The sequence below is a fragment of the Tachypleus tridentatus genome, chromosome 7, assembly GCF_004210375.1.
Source record: "Tachypleus tridentatus isolate NWPU-2018 chromosome 7, ASM421037v1, whole genome shotgun sequence".
NCBI classification, from domain to species: domain Eukaryota; kingdom Metazoa; phylum Arthropoda; class Merostomata; order Xiphosura; family Limulidae; genus Tachypleus; species Tachypleus tridentatus.
In genome coordinates, this window is record NC_134831.1 from 10,494,167 (window position 1) to 10,520,455 (window position 26,289).

General features: G+C 30.8%; 2 protein-coding genes across 5 annotated transcripts in view; one reads left to right on the forward strand and one right to left on the reverse strand.

Annotated features, from left to right (window-relative positions):
- Positions 1-12,136, forward strand: LOC143257913 (putative endonuclease 4). 4 transcript variants are annotated; one of them, XM_076516954.1, is made up of 7 exons: positions 1-151; positions 2,333-2,847; positions 3,986-4,282; positions 9,757-9,852; positions 10,699-10,830; positions 11,227-11,331; positions 11,767-12,136. In XM_076516954.1, exons 2-7 carry the CDS (start codon positions 2,340-2,342, stop codon positions 11,946-11,948), a joined length of 1,320 nt encoding a protein of 439 aa, XP_076373069.1. In that variant the 5' UTR covers positions 1-151; positions 2,333-2,339; the 3' UTR covers positions 11,949-12,136. The 4 variants fall into 4 exon arrangements, with proteins under 4 accessions (XP_076373069.1, XP_076373070.1, XP_076373071.1 ...); XM_076516956.1 differs by having other exon boundaries at positions 5-408; positions 11,227-11,347; positions 11,767-12,011; XM_076516953.1 differs by having other exon boundaries at positions 6-408.
- The window catches only part of LOC143257912 (cilia- and flagella-associated protein 52), a 20,315-nt gene continuing 6,094 nt past the window's right edge, over positions 12,069-26,289 (reverse strand). Inside the window, exons 4-9 of the mRNA XM_076516952.1 lie at positions 17,164-17,276; positions 16,776-16,924; positions 14,983-15,161; positions 13,821-13,939; positions 12,846-13,083; positions 12,069-12,302 (exon numbers count right to left, since the gene is read on the reverse strand). Of these exons, the coding sequence (XP_076373067.1) occupies positions 12,153-12,302; positions 12,846-13,083; positions 13,821-13,939; positions 14,983-15,161; positions 16,776-16,924; positions 17,164-17,276 (948 nt within the window). The 3' untranslated portion in view covers positions 12,069-12,152. The remainder of the gene's footprint in view (positions 12,303-12,845; positions 13,084-13,820; positions 13,940-14,982; positions 15,162-16,775; positions 16,925-17,163; positions 17,277-26,289) is intronic.

Consider the following 26,289-nt stretch of genomic DNA (forward strand, 5'->3'; position numbering starts at 1 on the left):
AAAATCATTTGAAAAACAAACGGAATCCGATTTCCTAAAATATTATAAAATATCAAGAGGTGGCGATAATATTTGTACCTTCAGCGCGAGTTTCCATTTAACTTGAATTTGTAGATATAGTTTAAGGTGAAGAAGATTTGATGTTGTGAATGTGAGTAGAAAAATACTTGTTGGATGTTTTCATTATTGGAACAAAATACGGGTTTATCAGTTTTTCAGAAAAGTTGTCAGCGGTTAGGTTAAAGCTGTAAATGTGCAAGTTTTACTTAGTTAAGTCTAAAGTTTCAGTTAGTCACATTTAGATATGTTTCGTGGATAACGCTGTTAATTCAAAATTTATAATTAGAGGTTTCGTTGAATTTTGAGCAGTGAAAATAATAAATAAATCACACACCATTGGATTCAAGGGTAAGACATGAGTAGATTTGCAAAGCAGTTTGAATTATGTGTTTACTAATTAATGAGAAAATTTATAAATTGCACTTGTAAATCAACCTTTTGCACCACATGAATGTCTTTACCCGGTAACCTGAGACATTGCCTGAAACGTGATAAACAAAATAAGAGTTAGTTCTTATAATATAACTTGAAATTAAAATCCAGTTTATATTAAATTATTATATTAATAAATGAAATTAAAAACTTTCAACAACCAGACATTAAATATAAAGTGTGAATTTACATATTTACCTGTTAAAGTAAAGAAGATATTTTGTATTCAGTTTCACAATCGATAGATTTGTACGTGTTTATGACATAAAGCAAACAGTTGTCAAGGCAATCTGTTGTATGGGTACATTTTGAATTCATCATAGTTTTGGTATGATGTTAGTTGAAATTGGGCAGATATATATATACACATTTTTTAAGAATTATACGTACCACTCAGTTCATTATATGGCATTGTTTTTCACATATAATGACTAAAAAGTATTTATTAATAATTTTAATGTTTTCTCTAAAATACTTCTGTACATAAAAAGTACAAAAACCCAAAGTAGAGCATGAAGCTATCCTTTGGCATGTCACCTACTCTTATTAATCAAATGCCCACTAGTAGAAACCCTTTTTCTAGTGCTAACATCAATCATTTGTCTCCACAAAATGGCTGAGAAATATTCAGGGATCATGTTGATTATATTATTATAGCTGATTTAGAATGAGTAGGAAGATGTTTGTCTTGAAATAAACTGTGCAAACTCAACATTAATTTTACTATAGATGTTTTTATTTGTTGTTTGGTGTACAATAATTTAGTATGTTGTTTATGGGAGTCTTGTATATTCACAACTGCAACTTCTCATTGAACAGAAATTATAATTTTCTGGAACTCATTGATATAATTCACATTATTGTAATCCACAGACTTTTGCTTTTATCATTAAATGCCATCATCTATTTATTCTCCAATCCACCAGATAACCTAAATCCTTTGAAAATCAACACCATCAATACATTTAAGTAATTTATTGACCATTCTTTTATCTCCACAACTATAGAGACAAGTTTCTTTATAAACCTTTTATGTATAACCTTACCAAATGCTTTCTTAAAATCCAGATACACTAAATCTACACCCTTACCATCACACACATAAACAATAACATTTTCTAAAAAAATATCAAATGATCAGGAAAACAAGATTTTTCTTTATTTAAACTATGTTGAATATCTTATAACAATAACTGACCTTACCAGTTATCTTTTGTCAGACTTTTCTCTGCTGATTGAAGGCTGTTGGTCACTGAAACATTTTTATTGCCTCAATTGGGTGGTTGGTTGGTTTGGCATTTTATGGCACAAAGCAACTAGGCTATCTGTGCCATCTTAGTTGGAAAGAGATGTTACATTAGCCATCCTTCATTCTTCTAAAACCTACCAGCTATTAAAAGACTTGTAACAAAATAATAGCAAATGACTTACGTATCCTGTCTTTAACCTCCTTCAAAACTACTAGGAAATATTGCCTATTCCAGGAGTCATATCATTCTTTAAACCTTCCAATGTTTTCTTAACAAGCAATGCAAGAAGTAAGGAATTTTCATCCCAAAGCTTAGGAAAGTAAACCTTTAGAAATAACAAGATGTCACTAGATAGAGAGAAAACGTTGCTTCCAGTAATGTAAATGAAGCTTGGTAAGTTCTTACAACATTAACAAAATATTCTAGGAAAGGATTGGGACCCTTATAAGAGTTACATTTTGACCAAATAAGGAATGAATAGGTTTAATAAATTATTGTTATTAATTAATCATAAAGGTACAGTCTTCAAGGATGTGAAAGAAAAGGGGATATTGATGGTTTTTAGTGTGATTTGTTTCTTCTATTTTCAGACTAAAAATGCCTAAAAACAGTATTGATAAAGAACTTCAAAAGAAGAAAATGGAAAATGATGTCATTGACAAAAAGTTAAATCTTGAAGTGTTATCTTCATCTGAAGGTCATGTGGAAAACTGTGACAGTAAGAAAATTATGACTGTCAAACAAGAATTTCCCACAGAATTAAGTGATGAAAGAACTTGTTTGTCTACACAGAAATATGGCCTCAGAAAGAGAAAAATGACCATTCCTTTAGAACAACTTAAAGTTAAGTCTATTAAGCAAGAGTTTAATCCCAGGAAGAGTACAATGAAAAAAGAACCAAATGGTGAATTTTTAACCACTAAAAATCAAGAAAACCAACATAATAGAAATATTGTAAAAAGTGAAAACTATACAGTTAACAAAGAAAGAAAGATGATGAAAAAACCTGGTGCCCAAGCTAAGAAATCCAACAGTAAACAACAGAGAGAAAAAAGCCTAAATTTAACTAACCAAAAGTTTGTTGGTGCTCATGTGTCCATTTCTGGTAAGTATCTTGAAAGCAGTTAGGATAGTTAATACCACAAGACCATTTGAAGTAATTGTGATACATATATATGTAAAACTTGTTAAAAATATGTAGAATGTTGTGAAGTTTCATAGTCAGAAGTATATTTTACTGTGTGATACAGTAGCGTATACGAGTGAACACATGTTGAAAGTTTAATTAGATATAATGGTTAACTATGACTATTTGTTATCACTTGGTACATTGTAAGACATAAGCTGTGTAGTACTTATACTGAAATAAGCATTATTAAACTGGCAGATATGAAGAGCTAAGCCTGGATAATTATTGGCTGTACGATTTTAAACAAAGCTGTCTTAGCTACTTAACACAGATATTTATCCCAACTATTGATAAACAGACATATGTCAAGAACTAAGCCTAGATAATGAATGACACTAAGGTTTTAAACAGAACCAGTGATTGAAATATTTCTATATTCCCAAGAAATTTAACATTGGTTCAGGAAATTCATTTTTTTAGTTGGCTTTTGCAATTGGGAATGCATGATCCGTCTCTATTCATTTACTTATGACCAGTGAAAGTAAACATATTGCATGGATTAAATTTAAAAAAAAATGATGAGGAATTACATCTTTACATGAAAGAAGGTAACCTTCCTGGAAGCTTTCCCTTAAGTTAATGTAATTTTATTTCATTATTTCTATCCCTAAAAGCTGTGTTAACCATTAAAATCGAGGTGATTACTCAACACAACCATTTTTAAATTGATATGTCCCAGTAACTGAGTCTCAATAATTATTGACACTTAGATTTTAAACAAAGACTTATAGTGTTAGGTATTACTGTCTCTAATGAGGATTCTTAAAGGTTGAACATAATTCTGGTATTTCCAAAATGTGTGACTAGGATTTGTTAATAAATGGTTTTTAATTTTGGTATTAACTGACATTTGTAGAATTTTTCGTTGTCTGTTTCTTCTCCTCATCTAGATTTGTGTTTCCCCATTGTATTCATCTGTCAGTGTCTGTTTTTTCCCGTTGTCACTGTCCATGTCTGCCTGCCATCTCTGTCTGTGTCTTCCATTTGTCTCTGTTTGTGTCTTCCTGTCATCAACATTAAAGTTGTTTTTGTTTTATTTGTCCTGATATTGTAGGTGGTTTGGAAAATGCAGTCTATAATGCAAAGGCTATAGGTGCTAGAGCATTCGGCTTATTTCTTCGTTCTCAGCGCCAGTGGGTATGTAAACCGCTTAGCAAAGAAACAGCAGAAAAGTTTCGAGAAGCATGTCAAGAGCATGATTACCCTTGTCATTTGATTCTCCCACATGGCTCATACCTATTGAACTGTGGAGCTCCGAATGAAGAAACACTCAGGAAGAGCAGAGAAGCCCTGATTGATGAATTAAAACGATGCGAGATGCTTGGAATACCAATGTTCAACTTCCACCCAGGTAAGACTGATTCACTTGTGTCATCTTCCACCTAATATAAATTCAAGAGTAATTCAAATTGGCCACAGACTCATTATAAAGATAAATGTGTGTAACCAGTGTTGTAGAAAAGGAAGGTTGATTGTTGGATTTTTAAGCTACTTGTTTGTGATTATTATTAAATATATACAAGTTTTTGAATGATAGATATGGCATTACTTCTATGAAGCAATAGATTATAGGTGTAAATTAATGTATTTTAAAGTGTAAACTGTAAAAATCAAAACTATTTTTAAAGAGAGAAGCCATAAATAAATATTCTTGGCTTGTGTAAGTTTATAATAATAGAATAGAGACACTTGGACTAACTAGCACAGGTGCCTTTTTTATATCTTTTGTCAAGAAAGAAACCATATTTTTCACTGATCAGTACAGATTTTGATCTTTATCTAAATAATATATTAGAAACATGTTCCACAGTGAATTGTAACAAAGAAACATAAAGGAAGGTTCAAGTATGAATTACACAAACATGGTGGTATTTGAGACATTTATGTAACTAGATACAGTAAACCTCCTTAGTAGAAACATCTTTCACAACCAGCTAAAGTAACTACTGGTGGTGTAAACAAGTCAGGTTAACAGTGAGTCATTTAAACTGTTAATTGATTTAAAAAAACATAACTGACAAACACCACTAATTTATTTACAAAATAAGTAGAGGTGCCCCTAGCAAGTTGAAGAAACAAGAAACGTCTTTAAAAAACTACCACTGACTGTAGTCTATATTATCTTTATATATGTATTTTTATGATTTCAGGGATATGACAACTAACAAATTAAATTTTTAAAAAATTATTACTCAGCTCTGCTAATGATTTCTTTTATTTTCATTTCTTATGCTACATGTTTGATTCTGCCCATGGTATACAAACAGTAATCAGAGAAAACCTGACTTTCGTCAAACCAACATATGGTCTGTATCAAAGTGGAAATCCCAAGTTTTGTTTGGCATGTGTTTGAATTGAAATCATGACAACTCCTTGAGTTGAAGAAACAAGAAACATCTTTAAAAACTACCACTGACTGTAATCTATATTTTCTTTATTTATGTATTTTTATGATTTCAGGGATATGACAACTAACAAATTAAATTTAAAAAAAATTATTACTCAGCTCTGCTAATGATTTCTTTTATTTTCATTTCTACATGTTTGATTCTGCCCATGGTACACAAACAGTAATCAGAGAAAACCTGACTTTTGTCAAACCAACATATGGTCTGTATCAAAGTGGAAATCCCAAGTTTCGTTTGGCATGTGTTTGAATTGAAATCATGACAACTCCTGGATCAGATAAAAAGACATCTTAACAGTTAGATATATCAAGTTTTTTTCAAAAGAAGGGAAATACAGGTAGAAACAACAACATCAATTGATGGTGGGAAATCCACTTCCAAAAGAAAAGACAGCTCTGAAGAAACTGAATCTTGCAGCAGTGATCAGACTGTCGATGTGAAAACAAAATATACCCGCTATTTTCACAGAGTTTTAAAGAAACTTGGTTTTCACAGTTTCCTTGGCTAGAACATGTTTCCCAATAAAATACATTTCATTGCAAATTATGCAGGGACAACAAGAAAATAAATATTTATGCTTCCACTGGGAAAACTGCTACTAAGCCTAAAAAAGATGACTTTGTGAAGCATGCACGGTCAGAAGATCATTGCAGTGCAGTAGCATCACAAGTTTTGAAGAAGGAGATGTCAACTGCTGCTGTGAATGTGTATGTGGGGTGTAAAGGTGGCATTCAGGCACAGATGACCACATTACTTGTACAAGCAAAGGAAGCCATCCCAACTGTGAAGTTTCATTCCCTCCTTTCACTACAAGTATTCAATGTAAGAATATTCTTCATTCTAGTACCAATAAAATACTTTGTTTTCTACAGTATTTTCATAAAACAAAAGGCAATTTGACAATTTTCTAAAAGTGAAACATTTTGAAAATATCTATCAAGTTTAAGTAGCTAGCCAACTCTTCCAAATATCTTTGTTTATTACTTTAATTTCAAAACACAAGATCTTATATATTTTGTAACAGGGAGTGACCTCTCTAAAGAAACTACAGACTCAATCACAAAGTGGAGCAGAGAGCTTCATATACACCCACAGCCAGTCTCTGGGTGATATGTACAGTGCCCTAAATCATGTAGTTCAGGATGAAATGTAGGCAAACTTTCGGGCATCGCTTTTCCCATTTTTTGCCCTTGAAGCAGATAAAGCAACTGATGCAGGAAACACCTCTATACTGATAACTTATATCAGGTATCTTTCATCATTAGGTGAGGTTACAAGTCGATTCCTTGCTGTGCGTGAGCTGACTAACACTGGGGCTAATTCTATCTACAACACAATGCGCTCAGTCATGGCAGATCAAGGACTGTTTGGTGTTGACTTAGTTGGACTTGCAACTGATGGTGCAACTGTCATGGTGGGAATAAAAACAGGTGTTGCTACAAAATGTAAGGAGGAATGCCCCTGGATAATAACAAGTCATTGTTTGGCACACAGATTATAGTTGGTAGCTGAAAAGGCAGCAAATCAGGTGCCATACCTTGTGAAGTACATTTCAGTTTTGAACCAGTTTGCAAAAAGCCTGAAATATTCTCCCAAGTTGTGTCGGGTTCTAGAAGAGAGCAAAGCATTGCATGGAGAGAAAAGCAACAAAATCAAGCAAGTGTTCTTCACACAATGGCTCTCTTTTAATGATTCTGTCCAAGCACTAGTCAACTGTATTGCATCTGTGATAAGCTGCCTGCAGGTTGTAGCAATGGAACGTGGTACTCCAAGCTGAACCTTGCTACATGGTCTAGTCCAGCAAATGTCATGTTACAGCTTTGTCATGATGACACATTTTGTGGCTGACGCTGTTGGCATTTTTGGACTTTTGTCAAGGTCTCTACAGAGAGCTGATTTATCTTATGATCAGGCTTTAGCCTGATCATAAAAAAGATGGATCAATTTTGTCAATTCAGTGGCTGGCACACATCCCTGGTCCTTACACACAGACCACACTCAAGGAACTTCCACAAGCACCTGATGCCAGTGGTTACACTTCTTATAGAGGCCATGACATCAAAGATATTGATAAACAAAGTGAAAAGTATAGATCAGCTGCTGAGTCATTTGTTGAAGAGGTGGTCACAAGACTACAAGTAGCATTCCCAGACACAAACATCATGTCATTTTTTTCAATATTTAGCCCATGTCACATCAGAGCAGTATCTGATGAAGATGATCTGAAGAAACTCATCCAGCACTTCTCTCCTTTGGTCAATGAGGATGAGGCACTGACTGAATGGCTGCTACTAAGGAACATAATGGAACAGGATGCTCACAAAACCAGAAACATGAAGAGCTTTTACAAGGAATACATCCACCAGACCTGTCAAACTTTTCCAAATCTGTCTCAGCTTGCAGCAATTGGATTAATGATTCCAGTTACATCTGTTGACTGTGAGTGGGAAATTAGCAGGTACAACAGCATCAAACCAGATGCCAGGAGCAGTCTGTCTGTGGCCAAGACAGAAATGTTACTGAACTTATCCATAGAGTCCATACCTTTAGATCATTTTAACTTCGACTCTGCATTCAGATACTGGGTCACTCACAAAGACAGACGTGGGTACCATTCCCTGTTGAAGAAATGTTTCGGAACCTCAGGTGTCAACGTCTACCACATCTTCTGTTGAGAATGATTTGGCTGAAGAGCTGCCATTGGATTTATCTACTTACTAATCATGCTACCATATTCTAGATTTAAGTCATTTTTTTGTTTCTGTGGTATTTTGAGAAATGTATCTCTATTTTTCTCTTTATCAGGTTTATTTTGTTTTTTTTGGTGGGGAAGATTGCTGGGGAATAAAAAAAATAGTACAAAACTTAATGTCTTGTAGATTTTCACATAATTACAACTATTTTTTACTGGATGGAATTGATGCATATTAAAAGTCATGCACCACACAGTTTTTGGCAACCTAAAATTGTGGATAAGAGAAAATTACTTTGTTTACCCACAGTGGCTAAGAGAGTTATTTTTTTCTAGTGGAAGCCCAGATACTAAGAATGTTGTTAGACATACATGTACATAACATATTAATACAAGAAATGTTGTAAGACATACGTGTACATAACATATTAATACTAGAAATGTTGTTAGACATACATGTACATAACATATTAATACAAGAAATGTTGTAAGACATACGTGTACATAACATATTAATACTAGAAATGTTGTTAGACATACATGTACGTAATGTATTAATACTAAAATACTGTTGTTAGAAATACATGTATATAAAATAAAGTGTTAATACCAGAAATATTGTTAGACATACATGTACATAGCATATCAATACTAGAAATATTGTTGTTAGACATTCATGTACAGAACATATTAATACCAGAAATATTGTTAGAAATACATGTACATAACATATTAATACTTGAAATATTGTTGTTAGACATACATGTACTTAACATTAATATTAGAAATATTGTTAGAAATACATATACATAAAGTATTAATGCTAGAAATATTGTTAGAAATACATGTACATAACATATTAATACTAGAAATATTGTTGTTAGACATACATGTACTTAGCATTAATACTAGAAATATTGTTAGAAATACATATACATAAAGTATTAATACTAGAAATATTGTTAGAAATACATGTACATAACATATTAATACTAATAATGTTGTTAGACATACATGTACATAAAGTATTAATACTAGAAATATTGTTGTTAGACATACATAGAGTTAAAGTATTAGTAGTAGAAGTGTTGTTAGTAATACATTCAGGGTGTTCAGAAAGTCACTGTGCAGTTTTGTAATCATATGTCTATTCAGTCTATTTCAAGCCAGCAACTGATAGCGGTGTTTAGAAACAAAATAAGAAGGATCCAGGCCTGTATTGATGCCAACGGGGATCACTTTCAACATTGTTTATAGTTGTCATTCATATTTACCTCCTGTATTCTATATTGAAACATGTTTGTTAGTAAATATATACATGTAAGTGCACAGTGACTTTCCGAACACCCTGTATATATGTAACATATTGCTAATAAATATAAAGGACTTTATAACACTAGAACATTGGTTTTATTTTATTAAATAATGTAAGTAATTTAGTTTTTGTGAAACTAACAGAAGTTATCATTCATGTGGTTTTATGTAAATTATGTTCTGATATAAATAGTTGATGTTTGAAGCATCATCTTACTACACACCAGATGGAGCATCTGTTATACCCTATACATTACACATCACCATTACAGTAACAGAAATGTAACATGAAGTGATTTCTTGGTGTTTTGCTATTACACTAGCAAGATATATAACATGAAATGATGTCTTGGTGTTTCACTATTACAGTAGGAAACATGTAACAAGAAATAGTACTTTTTTATTACCCAGGCTCAACATGTGGAGAAATAAGTGTGGAGTCGTGTCTGGAAAAGATCGCTGAAAGTATAAATCTTGCACACAGTAAAACCAGTTCAGTTATTACAGGTAAGTAGATTTTAAACCCCCAAGGAATGTTTCACATTTTTTTCTTATACACTCTTTTTGCTTGAAATATTTCTTATGTAATCTGTTTCTGTATTTGATATAACACATTAAACTTTTCTGAAACTAAATATCAAGAAATAAAAAGCACTGTCTACTCTTACATCAGGTTAAGACCTTATATGGAGGAATATAGTAGATTGTTTTAGGACTACATAAGTAATCTTATTTATATCTGTGTGTCTTCAACTGGTCATTACTCACCATAAATGATAGTAACTTAATCACATTACCATTCACAACATAAACACAAATTTCCATGTAAATTATATACTAATTTTATGACTAGATTTCTGAAGTCTTTATTGTATAATAATAGTTTTATACTCTGTATCAATTACCAGATATAAGCACAAAATGTTATATCTACTCTACAGTTTGTGTTGTCATATAGTTCTGCTACTAATTATTAATGTGCTTATATTAATTATTATATACAATCATATAAAGACTTTTCATTAAAATAATTTTATTTCCCAATTTTCAATCTTCCAACAGAAGCATCCATTGGGCCAAAAGCTCAGAGATAAAAGTATAGTATGTTAAAATAGACATATTAATTCTCTTTTTAAACTTTAGTGACTTAATAGTTCATAAATATATGTAAAGCATTTAGTAACGTAATAGAGTATAAAATGTTTTGTTTTGATGTTTTCTGGAGTGAGAATTTAAAACTGTGGCCTTTGATAAGTTACTGTAATATAAACAGTCATAAATAATAAAATAGGCTTAATGTAAGTGTATCACCTACTATGTGTAATCCTTCAACCTGGTGTTTGTAAAATGTAGTTTTAGAGAACATGAGTTGTCAGGGAAATACGGTAGGAGGCAAGTTCGAGGAGTTGAGGAAAATAATCGAGAAAGTGAAAGATAAGTCCAGAGTTGGAATTTGTCTTGATACCTGTCATGCTTTTGCTGCAGGTAGGTGTTTGTATCAGATAGTTCCTGTGTGGTTCTTGAAGTGCTTTTTATATATGTTATTTCTAAAAGCACAGTTTTATTATTTCCAGTAGTGTGTATGAAATATTAAAAAGACTTGGCTAGTTGTAACTATCATGTGAAAGTACTTCTATAATTACCTTTTTATATATATCTTCAACATTAACTGGATATTGACACATTTGATTCATTGGATAAGTCAAAAATGTTTGTCACATGATTTTTATCTAAAGTGATCCCATAAACTATGAGTTTAGTAATTAACCATGTGTCTTGCAGCACACACAGTGAGTTTGATGTCAGGTTTAAGATTTTCTTTACACTTTGAAGCATGGTCTAATAAAACTGATTTGTATCTTAACTCATTGTTTTTACCAGGCTTTGATCTGTCCCAACCCAAGGGATTTCAGAAGATGATGACTGAATTTGAGAATGTTATTGGTTTAAAGTATTTAAAAGCCATTCATCTTAACGATTCAGCAGGTAATGGAAGAACTAAGTACGTTATGAATAGTACACTTACGACAATAGCTCTTTTCATAAGTTTCATTACATCTCTGAAATTTTGACGTGGAAATTATTTTCCATATTTTAAAAAGTAATTGCCAAGACATTAAAATGTGGTATTTCAAATTTAATTTGTTTGTGTATCATTACTACAGATGGTTGTTATAACAGTATGCTGAGATCTACATACATTCAAATTTAATGTAGCAGACTGAAATATCAAGTAATGTTTTTTAAAAGCCAGTCATGTGACCTTTACTGTTAAAATATATACTTTAAAGAGGGATTCGCTTTCTGAGAGTGGAACTGTTAATGTACCTTCTTCAAGAACACACATCATTTAAACATATATTACTGTCACATATACGTATTCTAATCATATCTCTTTCCATAATTTTTATTGTTTAATAGGAAAATTAGGATGTCACTTGGATCGACATGAAAATATTGGGAAAGGAAACATTGGCATAGAAGGATTTCGACACATCATGAATGATCCACGACTTAACAATATACCCATGATCCTTGAAACACCAGCAAATGTGAGTGATGAAAAGGAGATTCAAACACTGTATGAGCTGTGTAATAACTAGAGAAACAGTATTCAGTGTAGGCTTATGACCAAAATAAAGATACCTTTCTGTTGTGCTTTTAAAACAATTCAAATTTTCTGTTTACAAGTGAAATTGTGTTATAATAAGTATTCAAGGAAGCGATACTGGAAAGTTTACTTTATTATTGTTTGAAAGAATACACATTAAAAGTAAAATAGGTTTGGTAATGTTTTGTAGATGTCTTCAAAGCTTTGGAAAACTCCAAATAAGAATAGCACCATCATTGCTTACTGTAACAATATACTGGTCTGTGGGAGATATTTTCAACTTATTAATGTCTCCACTGTGGCCAATACCAACATGTGTCACTTCTCCTTCTTGATATTTCCACACCTTAAAAAAATAACATTGAACTTAAGACTATTTTACATCAGTGCTTTGGTTATTTTAATATGGTTTAACTTCACCAGTCTTTTTTAGTAAGAAGGTGGTGAATGTGTTATTCAGATGGTAGAGACATGTTTAAAAGATCACTAGAGGTTTGTCTTTACCTTCACTCACATTATGGATGACATTGTGTCAATGTAATACATAACAAGGTTGTCAGTCACATTACCTGTGGTTATTCATTTACACTGTTTAGCAGCATTAACATACAACAGTTGTAGGTTAATTGAGTACTGTTATTTATAACAACTTTAGTTGATACAGAAGGTTGGGGCGAGTAGATAACACAGCTTAAACAGGATACAACTATAATTAAACTTGTAACCTGCAGCTGTACATACACTGGGTTTAGGTTAAAGTAGTCAAGTATCTTGCTTCACATCAAAAGATAAAATTTATTTATTTTTTTAAAATTTACTACTATTTGTTTTCTTAGTCACTCATTATATTTAATTGTATCTTAACACCACTTTGCAGGTTAATACTAACCTTGACTATCTTGTCATTACCACCTGTCACAAACACTTGTCCATCATGCGATATATCCATGGCATTCACTGATCCAGATTTGGATCCTTCAAGTTCCCTTATCAGCGATCCATCATACACCTCCCAGTATCCAATCTTACGATCCGTGCCACTTGTTATAAGCTGACATTCTTCGGGTCCATAACACACACACTTGAAGAGAGTATTGGCAAATATAACCTGGCTTCTGATAAACCTCCTAGTGGACATACAGGTTTTAGTTTGGAAGTTAATGTCTAATGCTAACATTTTTTACAGACTTAGAATCATTCCACAACTGGAGTTTAAGTTTCTATAAATATAAAAAAATCAGACTTATACTAGCAATGGGTTACACAAACTTGTATCTATAACTGAAACACTTAACATCAGATGGGCTTGTGCACATAGTTATGTAATAAAAATGACATGGAAAGAGCACACAGAACCTGTTTCATACTATTGTGAATGACTCAAAAGAGCACACAGAACCTGTTTCATACTATTGTGAATGACTCATTACTCTTAACATACTGTGAATTTTATTATTTACCCTACTATAAAAACCCAATTAATTATTCTACATTTAATTGTTCAATAATGTATTTATTTTCTTAAATCTTCAAAGCCATTTTCGAAGATTACCTGAAATGTTTTCATGTTTGAGGAACGATTTTGAATTTTTGTTTTCTTCTACTAAAATTAAGTGAAGGGCCTAAACATGGTTGATGGGGCACTTGACGCATAATCTGCTGGTCATGTGATCAAAACCAATTTCCAAACATACTCATCTTCTCAGTTGTGAGGGCACTATAATGTGATGGTCAATCACACTATTTCTCATTAAAAACTAGCCAAAGAATTATGAATGGTTAGTACAACTAGCCATCTATCAAAAACTAACAAATAAAACTTTCAGTATTAGATACAGTTATTAAAACAAAAATATACACTCACTGTAAATCCCAAATGATGCACGTGCCATCTGTGCTTGCACTAATACACTCTTTATCATTGCTACGCACTTTAATGCAAGAAACTGGTCCCTTATGTTCCTTCATAGTTTCACGTAAAACCTGTATGAAAACAAAATAATTATTTGTTTTGTACATTAAGCAATCGTATTTGTCACATAACAACAGTGAACAGAACAATATCAGTTTACTATGTTATGTTTCTTTACATGTGTTATTCATCTATTTTATACAACGAGTGGACAGAACAATATCAGTTTAATGTCTTGTGTTTCTATATATGTGTTATTCATCTATTGTATACAACAGCAGTGGACAGAATGATATCAGTTTACTGTGTTATGTTTCTGTACATGTGTTATTCATTTATTGTAGACAACAACAGTGGACACTGATATCAATGTGATGTCTTTATCTTTCTGTTCATGTGGTATTCATTCATATATTGTATGAGGCACAGTTATCAAAACAAAAATATACACTCACTTTAAATCCCAAATAATGCAGGTGCCATGTGTGATTGCACTCATACATTCTTTATCTTTGCTACACACTTTAATGCAAAAAACTGGTCCCTTATGTCCCTTGACAGTACCAAATTTATTGACTTATCTTTCTCTACATCTGGTATTCATATGTATGTAGAAACAGTCAACAGGATGATATTAGTTTACTGACTTATCTTACTCTACGTGTGGTATTCATGTGATGTATGTAGCAACAGTCGACAGAACAATATCAGTTTACTGACTTACCTTACTCTATGTCTAGTATTCATATGTTCTATGTAGCAACAGTCGACAGAATAATATTAGTTTACTGACTTATCTTTCTGTGTATGTGGTATGTAGAAACAGTTGACAAAATTATTTCAGTTTACTGACTTATCTTTCCACATTCTGTACACATGGTAATATATATGAATGTATCGAGTGTCTAGTAAATCTGGTATATAATGTGGTAAGAAACTTGTAAGCCTTTAGATAAAAACCATATAACATTTAATTTTGAAAAGTATAATGTCTGTATTATAAAACTATTCTATAAGTGATTGAAAACAGTATACTGATTGAAGTTATATGGATCATAGAAGGTACTCTTTATACAACAAACGGCCTTAATTATACAACCACAAGCAACAGTACCTGTTTGGAAGCTGTAATATCCCATACTCGAACTTCTCCTTCGCCACCACCACTGATGATCCGTTTACAGTCTGTGGTTGTAGTAATTGCAGTAACACCTCTGTTGTGAGCATCATTAATCGTGAAGATTGTTTGTCCTGTACGTGGTGTAAATGCCCGAATTTTTCCGTCATCCCAAGCTAAAAGTTTGAAGAAGTCAAAGAACTCTAATGAAAGTTGTAGTTCCAAGGTTTTCACTAGTTAGTAAGTCAAAAAAAAACTTAATCAAATTGACTTATTCAAAACAGCCTATAAATAAAATTATTTTTAAACTGACAATAGTCTCCTGAAGATGATGAACTTGTCAACTGATATTGAACTAACATAAATAGAAGAGAATATTCTCAGCTTATTTAAAAGATATTTATTATTATTTTATTCAAATCGATCTTGAAACATAAATAATGTATACTAGTGATCTATAACTGCACATTAACGGTTTAATCCAAGTTTACTTATCTTTGTTTTAGTTAATGTTGTTTTCAAGATCTTGTCTTGGATATTGATAAAACCACGTGTTACAAGATAAGTTTCATGTTTTTTATTGTAAAGTTTACTACAAAAATTAATCAGTGTATCTGTGCACCAGGAGATTTCACTGATAACTTACTAGTTCATTTTATCAGAAACTAACTTTCAACATTGCTATAAAAAAATCTTACAGAATAATGTATCTAAGATTCTGTTGTTTCATAAAATATGCAGATGTTTCCAACTTTTACCTAACATAGATTTTGTAATCGTTTTCTATATAAGCATCTTTCAGATGTAAACACCTTGTTTATCTCAACAATGCTTTCACATATGAGACTGTTTTCTCCTGAAGCAAGAGGAGGTACTTACAAAATAAATGGAATAATGGACCAGCACAACTATCATCAGATACTGATCTATGGTGGTACACCCAGTGGGTTGTGTATTATTGGTAAAGAATTCTACTAACTAGAAGGTGATGACCAAACATTTATCCAGCCTTACTTTGATAAGAAAGAAGCTGCTGGAGTCTTTCAAATTATGCAGTAGCCCTCCATCTTAACCCAATTCAGTAGATCTAAGATTTGATAGATGAGAAACTTGACAAATTAAAAGTTACTTTCAAAGAAACTTTATGAAAGTGTATTAGAAATGTTTGGAGTAAAATACCAATGGATACCTTGATTAATTATGTTGCAACAATGACTGAAAGAGTGTCTTCACTTTTCAAGCAAAATGTGGACAAACAAAGTATCAACTGTTTTCTGAACCCAAGCACTTACACTAAGTTTCTGTTGTACTAAATATGAAGATTTATCAAACTTTGATGTTTCACCTGTAATGTACCTTCCACTGTTCTTTAAAAGTAGCCTGAAATATAGTTTTTGACTTTGTCCTGAAACATTTTCCATAGTACTGTATAATGCCAACAAGTTAGAGGTGGCTTTGTAATGTTAGGGTTGAGAATATTTTTAGTTAAACTGCCTGCTTGATACCTAGAAGTAATGAATGTAGTATATTGTTCTGTTGTATTGAGGAATGAGCTCATGAAACCAAGGCTAGACACACAAATTTTCAGTATATCTAACACAGTTTTTTTTAATTTAATATAAATCTCTTATATACATGAACAAGGTCATTAAAAATAACTTGAAACATGTTAAATTAAGTGGTTTATATTAGGTACATACATCTTACTTTCTTATACCATTTTCAGTCTTTAAGTTTTAGACTTGTCCATTTAGAGCTACATTTCTGTATTATATATACTTTCAGCTCACCACTAATGATGCTCTTTCCATCACGCATGAATTCTATAGAGTGACATGTCATGTTTGGGACAGTGACTGGAAGCAGTTCCTGGCCTGATGAAATATTCCATATTCGAATGTGTTCTTTGGAACATGTGGCAAATAGTTGGGAACAATCACTGAAACAAATCAAAACTCTAAAAGCCACTTGCTGTTTATAAACAGATAAGTTTAATACCAGTAAACTTGTAAAATGATAAAAACATATAAAATCAAAATGTTTGGTAGATATTAAATTAATGAAACTTTACATGCTGAAAGTGTATGTTTTACCAGGTTCCTTTGAGTAAAACAAGTTTTTATTTTAACAATTTGTTTATTTAAAGTGAATAAATAAATTCACTAATTTTGGACTTACTAAGGAAAGGTAACATCCAGAACAGGAAAACTGTGACAGGTATAAAGAAGATGACATGAAAATTCCATGAGATTTATGCGATATATTTGACATGTGTTTGTTCCAATAAAAAGCTGTTAAGGAAATACAAATACAATGTAAGTACTTAAAATATAAATAGAATGTAAGTACACAAAATATAAATAGAATGTAAGTGCACAAAATATAAATACAATGTAAGTGCACAAAATATAAATACAATGTGAATACTTAAAATATAAATAGAATGTAAGTACACAAAATATAAATACAATGTAAGTACATAAAATATAAGTAGAATGTACGTGCACAAAATATAAATACAATGTAAGTACATAAAATATAAATACAATGTAAGTACATAAAGTCTTCACATATTCTTATTATTCAAAACCTGTTATTTTATAATTTTTATAATAAAATGTGTTAATATAGTTATATGTTTGTGATGTTATCAATACGTTACTGAGATGGTTAGAAGACCATCAAAACAGCAATAGTTGGATGTACCACTTATGTTTTACACACAAGAATTTTTCATAAATTGTTGAGGAGATGGAAAAGAACTGTGTATTAATATCTCTAGCACAGAACAATTTTTATTGCCATACATAGTCAATCTATTGTTACAAACTTTTTAATTCAAATTAATGTATGATTGACTTTCCATTCAGGATCAGTAGCCCTAAATAGTAATAATACCAATTCTAAGTAATTTTCCTCTTTACCAATGACTCTACAAATTACAGTATGTTGGGGATTACCACCTCTAATTAATAAATATGAAGAATCAAATAAAACATGCTCAGGCCTTTTCTGGTGGTGTATATTTTACTCATCAAAATAACATTTCAGGAAACATACTTCTATAATGGTTGTATAACTCATTCATGACTTATTTGGTAAGCTAGCAGTATGATTAGAACAAGTAATCCAGACTTTCAGGTAAAACCTCTTTCTTGATGATTAAAAGGCATGATGACAGTAAATATATGAGTCAAAATTATATAATGAAAAGATATGATAACATCAAACATATCAACCAACACTATGTAATTAAAATACATCATGACAGCAAACATATCAATACAAACCAAGTAATTTAAAAAATGGTGACATCAAACCATTAGTCAAAACCATGTAATTGAAAGATTAGACGACAGCAAATATATCAGTCAAAAACAGATAATGAAATGACATAATAACATCAAACGTATCAATCAAAACCATGCAATTAAAATGCATGTTGATGTCAAATATATCAATCAAAACCATGTAATTAAAAGGCATGATGACAGTAAATATATTACTCAAAACCAAGTAATTAAAAAAATGACATCAAACATGTCAGTCAAAACCACGTAATTAAAAGACACTATGACATCAAACATATCAATCCAAAACCATGTAATTAAAAGACATGATGACATCAAATATATATCAATACAAACCATGTTACTAAAAATAACAGTAAATAAAATCCATGCAATTAAAATGCATATTGACATCAAATGAATCAATCAGTACCATGTAATTAAAAAGCATGATTACAGTATACATGTCAGTCAAACCCATGTAAGTAAAAGACATGATGACAACAAATGTATCAATCCAAAACCATGTAATGAAAAGACACGACATCAAATATGTAAATCCAAAACCACGTAATGAAAAGACATGATGACATCAAACATATTAATCAAAATCATGTAATTAACAGACATGACAACATCAAACATGTCAGTCAAAACCATGTAAGAAAAAGCACACGTCAACATCAAACACACTAGACAAAGAAAATTAATGACATCAAACATCTAAGTCAAAATCAAGTACTTGAAAGATACCATGACATCACACTTATCAATCTAAACGATGTAATTAAAAGATGACAGCAAACATATCAGTAAAAACCAAGTAATAAAAAGGCATGATGACATCAAAAGTATTAATCCAAACCATGTAATTAAAAGATGACAGTAAATCAAAACCAAGCAATTGAAATGCATGTTGCCATCAAATGTATCAATTCCAAGTAACAGACATGATGACATCAAACATATCAGTCAAAACCAAGTAATGAGAAAACATGATGACATCAAACATATCAATCCAAACCATGTAATTGAAGATGAAAGTAAATTAAAACCATGCAATTAAAATGCATGTTGACATCAAATGTATCAATCAAAACCATGTAATTAAAAGACAACAGTAAATCAACACCATGTAAATCAAAGACATGATGATATCAAAGTTATCAATTCAAACCATGTAATTAAAATACATGATGACAACAAACACACCAATCAAAAATATGTAATTAAAAGATGACAGCAAACATATCTGTCAAAACCAAGTAACGAAAAGGCATGATGACATCAAATGTATCAATCTAAACAACGTTATTAAAAAGATTATAGTAAATCGAAACCATGCAATTAAAATGCATGTTGCCATCAAATATATCAATCACAAGTAAAAGACATGATAACATCAAAAATATCAGTCAAAACCAAGTAATGAGAAAACGTGATGACGTCAAACGTATAAATCCAAACCATGAATTGAAGATGATAGTAAATCAAAACCACGTAATTAAAATGCATGTTCACATCAAACATATCAGTTAAAACCATGTGATTAACAGATATGATGGCATAAAACATATCACTCAAAACCATGTAAGTAAAAGACATGATGACATCAAACATATCAGTGAATCCATGTAATTAACAGACAAGATGACAGCAAATATATCAATCAAAACCATGTAAGTGAAAGACAAGATGACAGCAAATATATCAATCAAAACCATGTAAGTGAAAGACAAGATGACATCAAACATATCAATTGAAACCATGTAATTAAAAGATGACAGCAAACATATCAGTCAAAACCAAGTAATTCAAAGACATGATGACATCAAATATATCACTCTAAACCATGTGATTAAAAGACATGATGACAACAAACATACCAATCAAAACTATGTAATTAAAAGATGACAGCAAACATACGAGTCAAAACCAAGTAATGAAAAAGCATGATAACATCAAAATTATTAATCCAAACCATGTAATTAAAAGATGACAGTAAATCGAAACCATGCAATTAAAATGCATGTTGCCATCAAATATATCAATCACAAGTAAAAGACATGATAACATCAAACATATCAAAATCAAGTAATGAGAAAGCATGATGACATCAAATGTATAAATCCAAACCATGTAATTGAAGATGATAGTAAATGAAAACCACGTAATTAAAATACATGTTCACATCAAACATATCAGTCAAAACCAAGTAATGAGAAAACATGTGGACATCAAACATATAAATCCAAACCATGTAATTGAAGATGACAGTAAATCAAAACCACGTAATTAAAATGCATGTTCACATCAAACATATCAGTTAAAACCATGTGATTAACAGATATGATGACATAAAACATATCAATTGAAACCATGTAATTAAAAGATGACAGTAAATCAAAACCACGTAATTAAAAGACATGATGACAGTAAGCATATCACTCAAAACCATGTAAGTAAAAGACATGATGACATCAATCATATCAGTGAAACCATGTAATTAACAGACATGATGACAACAAACATCAGTCAAAACCATGTAATTAACAGACATGATGACAACAAACATCAGTCAAAACCATGTAATTAACAGACAAGATGACAGCAAATATATAAATCCAAACCAAGTAATTAAAAAAATGACATCAAACATGTCAGTCAAAACCACGTAATTAAAAGACACGATGACATCAAACATATCAATCCAAAACCATGTAATTAAAAGACATGATGACATCAAATATATATCAATACAAACCATGTTACTAAAAAATAACAGTAAATAAAATCCATGCAATTAAAATGCATATTGACATCAAATGAATCAATCAGTACCATGTAATTAAAAAGCATGATTACAGTATACATGTCAGTCAAAACCACGTAAGTAAAAGACATGATGACAACAAATGTATCAATCCAAAACCATGTAATGGAAAGACACAATGACATCAAACATGTAAATCCAAAACCACGTAATGAAAAGACATGACGACATCAAACATACTAGACAAAGAAAATTACTGACATCAAACATATAAGTCAAAATCAAGTACTTAAAAGATACCATGACATCACACTTACCAATCTAAACGATGTAATTAAAAGATGACATCAAACATATCAATCCAAACCATGTAGTTGAAGATGAAAGTAAATTAAAACCATGCAATTAAAATGCATGTTGACATCAAATGTATGAATCAAAACCATGTAATTAAAAGACGTGATGACATCAAACATATCAGTCAAAACAATGTAATTAAAAGACAACAGTAAATCAACACCATGTAAATCAAAGACGTGATGATATCAAAGTTATCAATCCAAACCATGTAATTAAAATACATGATGACAACAAACATACCAATCAAAAATATGTAATTAAAAGATGACAGCAAACATATCTGTCAAAACTAAGTAACGAAAAGGCATGATGACATCAAATGTATCAATCTAAACAACATAATTAAAAAAGATGATAGTTAATTGAAACCATGCAATTAAAATGCATGTTGCCATCAAATATATCAATCACAAGTAAAAGACATAACATCAAACATATCAGTCAAAACCAAGTAATGAGAAAACATGATGATGTCAAACATATAAATCCAAACCATGTAATTGAAGATGACAGTAAATCAAAACCACGTAATTAAAATGCATGTTCACATCAAACATATCAGTTAAAACCATGTGATTAACAGATATGATGACATAAAACATATCAATTGAAACCATGTAATTAAAAGATGACAGTAAATCAAAACCATGTAATTAAAAGACATGATGACATCAAACATATCAGTGAAACCATGTAATTAACAGACAAGATGACAGCAAATATATCAATCAAAACCATGTAAGTGAAAGACAAGATGACAGCAAATATATCAATCAAAACCATGTAAGTGAAAGACAAGATGACAGCAAATATATTAATCAAAACCGTACAATTAACAGACATGATGACATCAAACATATCAATTGAAACCATGTAATTAAAAGATGACAGCAAACATGTCAATCCAAATCATATAATTAAGACATGATGACAACAAACATGCCAACAAAACTATGTAATTAAAAGATGACAGCAAACATATCAGTCAAAACCAAGTAATTCAAAGACATGATGACATCAAATATATCACTCTAAACCATGTAATTAAAAGACATGATGACAACAAACATACCAATCAAAACTATGTAATTAAAAGATGACAGCAAACATACGAGTCAAAACCAAGTAATGAAAAAGCATGATAACATCAAAATTATTAATCCAAACCATGTAATTAAAAGATGACAGTAAATCGAAACCATGCAATTAAAATGCATGTTGCCATCAAATATATCAATCACAAGTAAAAGACATGATAACATCAAACATATCAAAATCAAGTAATGAGAAAGCATGATGACATCAAATGTATAAATCCAAACCATGTAATTGAAGATGATAGTAAATGAAAACCACGTAATTAAAATACATGTTCACATCAAACATATCAGTCAAAACCAAGTAATGAGAAAACATGTGGACATCAAACATATAAATCCAAACCATGTAATTGAAGATGACAGTAAATCAAAACCACGTAATTAAAATGCATGTTCACATCAAACATATCAGTTAAAACCATGTGATTAACAGATATGATGACATAAAACATATCAATTGAAACCATGTAATTAAAAGATGACAGTAAATCAAAACCACGTAATTAAAAGACATGATGACAGTAAGCATATCACTCAAAACCATGTAAGTAAAAGACATGATGACATCAATCATATCAGTGAAACCATGTAATTAACAGACATGATGACAACAAACATCAGTCAAAACCATGTAATTAACAGACATGATGACAACAAACATCAGTCAAAACCATGTAATTAACAGACAAGATGACAGCAAATATATAAATCCAAACCAAGTAATTAAAAGACACGATGACATCAAACATATCAATCCAAAACCATGTAATTAAAAGACATGATGACATCAAATATATATCAATACAAACCATGTTACTAAAAAATAACAGTAAATAAAATCCATACAATTAAAATGCATATTGACATCAAATGAATCAATCAGTACCATGTAATTAAAAAGCATGATTACAGTATACATGTCAGTCAAAACCACGTAAGTAAAAGACATGATGACAACAAATGTATCAATCCAAAACCATGTAATGGAAAGACACAATGACATCAAACATGTAAATCCAAAACCACGTAATGAAAAGACATGACGACATCAAACATACTAGACAAAGAAAATTACTGACATCAAACATATAAGTCAAAATCAAGTACTTAAAAGATACCATGACATCACACTTACCAATCTAAACGATGTAATTAAAAGATGACATCAAACATATCAATCCAAACCATGTAGTTGAAGATGAAAGTAAATTAAAACCATGCAATTAAAATGCATGTTGACATCAAATGTATGAATCAAAACCATGTAATTAAAAGACGTGATGACATCAAACATATCAGTCAAAACAATGTAATTAAAAGACAACAGTAAATCAACACCATGTAAATCAAAGACGTGATGATATCAAAGTTATCAATCCAAACCATGTAATTAAAATACATGATGACAACAAACATACCAATCAAAAATATGTAATTAAAAGATGACAGCAAACATATCTGTCAAAACTAAGTAACGAAAAGGCATGATGACATCAAATGTATCAATCTAAACAACATAATTAAAAAGATGATAGTTAATTGAAACCATGCAATTAAAATGCATGTTGCCATCAAATATATCAATCACAAGTAAAAGACATAACATCAAACATATCAGTCAAAACCAAGTAATGAGAAAACATGATGATGTCAAACATATAAATCCAAACCATGTAATTGAAGATGACAGTAAATCAAAACCACGTAATTAAAATGCATGTTCACATCAAACATATCAGTTAAAACCATGTGATTAACAGATATGATGACATAAAACATATCAATTGAAACCATGTAATTAAAAGATGACAGTAAATCAAAACCATGTAATTAAAAGACATGATGACATCAAACATATCAGTGAAACCATGTAATTAACAGACAAGATGACAGCAAATATATCAATCAAAACCATGTAAGTGAAAGACAAGATGACAGCAAATATATCAATCAAAACCATGTAAGTGAAAGACAAGATGACAGCAAATATATTAATCAAAACCGTACAATTAACAGACATGATGACATCAAACATATCAATTGAAACCATGTAATTAAAAGATGACAGCAAACATGTCAATCCAAATCATATAATTAAGACATGATGACAACAAACATGCCAACAAAACTATGTAATTAAAAGATGACAGCAAACATATCAGTCAAAACCAAGTAATTCAAAGACATGATGACATCAAATATATCACTCTAAACCATGTAATTAAAAGACATGATGACAACAAACATACCAATCAAAAATATGTAATTAAAAGATGACAGCAAACATATGAGTCAAAACCAAGTAATGAAAAAGCATGATAACATCAAAATTATTAATCCAAACCACGTAATTAAAAGATGACAGTAAATCGAAACCATGCAATTAAAATGCATGTTGCTATCAAATATATCAATCACAAGTAAAAGACATGATAACATCAAACATATCAAAACCAAGTAATGAGAAAGCATGATGACATCAAATGTATAAATCCAAACCATGTAATTGAAGATGATAGTAAATGAAAACCACGTAATTAAAATACATGTTCACATCAAACATATTAGTCAAAACCAAGTAATGAAAAAGCATGATAACATCAAAATTATTAATCCAAACCACGTAATTAAAAGATGACAGTAAATCGAAACCATGGAATTAAAATGCATGTTGCCATCAAATATATCAATCACAAGTAAAAGACATGATAACATCAAACATATCAAAACCAAGTAATGAAAAAACATGAAGACATCAAACATATCAACCCAAACCATGTAAATGAAGATGAAAGTAAATTAAAACCATGCAATTAAAATGTATGTTGACATCATATGTATCAATCAAAACCATGTAATTAAAAGACATGATGACATCAAACATATCAGTCAAAAAAATGTAATTAAATAAAAGACAACAGTAAATCAAAGACATGATGATATCAAAGTTATGAACCCAAACCATGTAATTCAAATACATGATGACAACAAACATGCCAATCAAAACTGTGTAATTAAAAGATGACAGCAAACATATCAGTCAAAACCAAGTAATTCAAAGACATGATGACATCAAATATATCACTCTAAACCATGTAAGTAAAGGACAAGATGACAGCAGACATATCAATCCAAACCATGTAATTAAAGGACATGATGACAACAAACATACCAATCAAAACTATGTAATTAAAAGATGACAGCAAACATATGAGTCAAAACCAAGTAATGAAAAAGCATGATAACATCAAAATTATTAATCCAAACCACGTAATTAAAAGATGACAGTAAATCGAAACCATGCAATTAAAATGCATGTTGCCATCAAATGTATCAATCCCAAGTAAAAGACATGATGACATCAAACATATCACTCAAAACCAAGTAATTAGAAAACATGATGACATCAAGCGTATCAATTCAAACCATGTAATTAAGAGATGACAGTAAATCAAAACCACGTAATTAAAATGCATGTTCACATCAAACATATCACTCAAAACTAAGTAATTAACAGTAAAGATGACAGCAAATATATCAATCAAAACCATGTAATTAACAGACATGATGACATCAAACGTATCAATCGAAACCATGTAATTAAAAGATGACAGTAAATCAAAACCATGCAATTAAAATGCATGTTGACATCAAATGTATCAATCAAAACCAAGTAACTAAAAAACATGATGAGAGTAAACATATCAATCAAAACCAAGTAATGAAAAGACATAATGACAGTAAACATATCAGTCAAAATCAAGTAATGAAGAGACAGCAC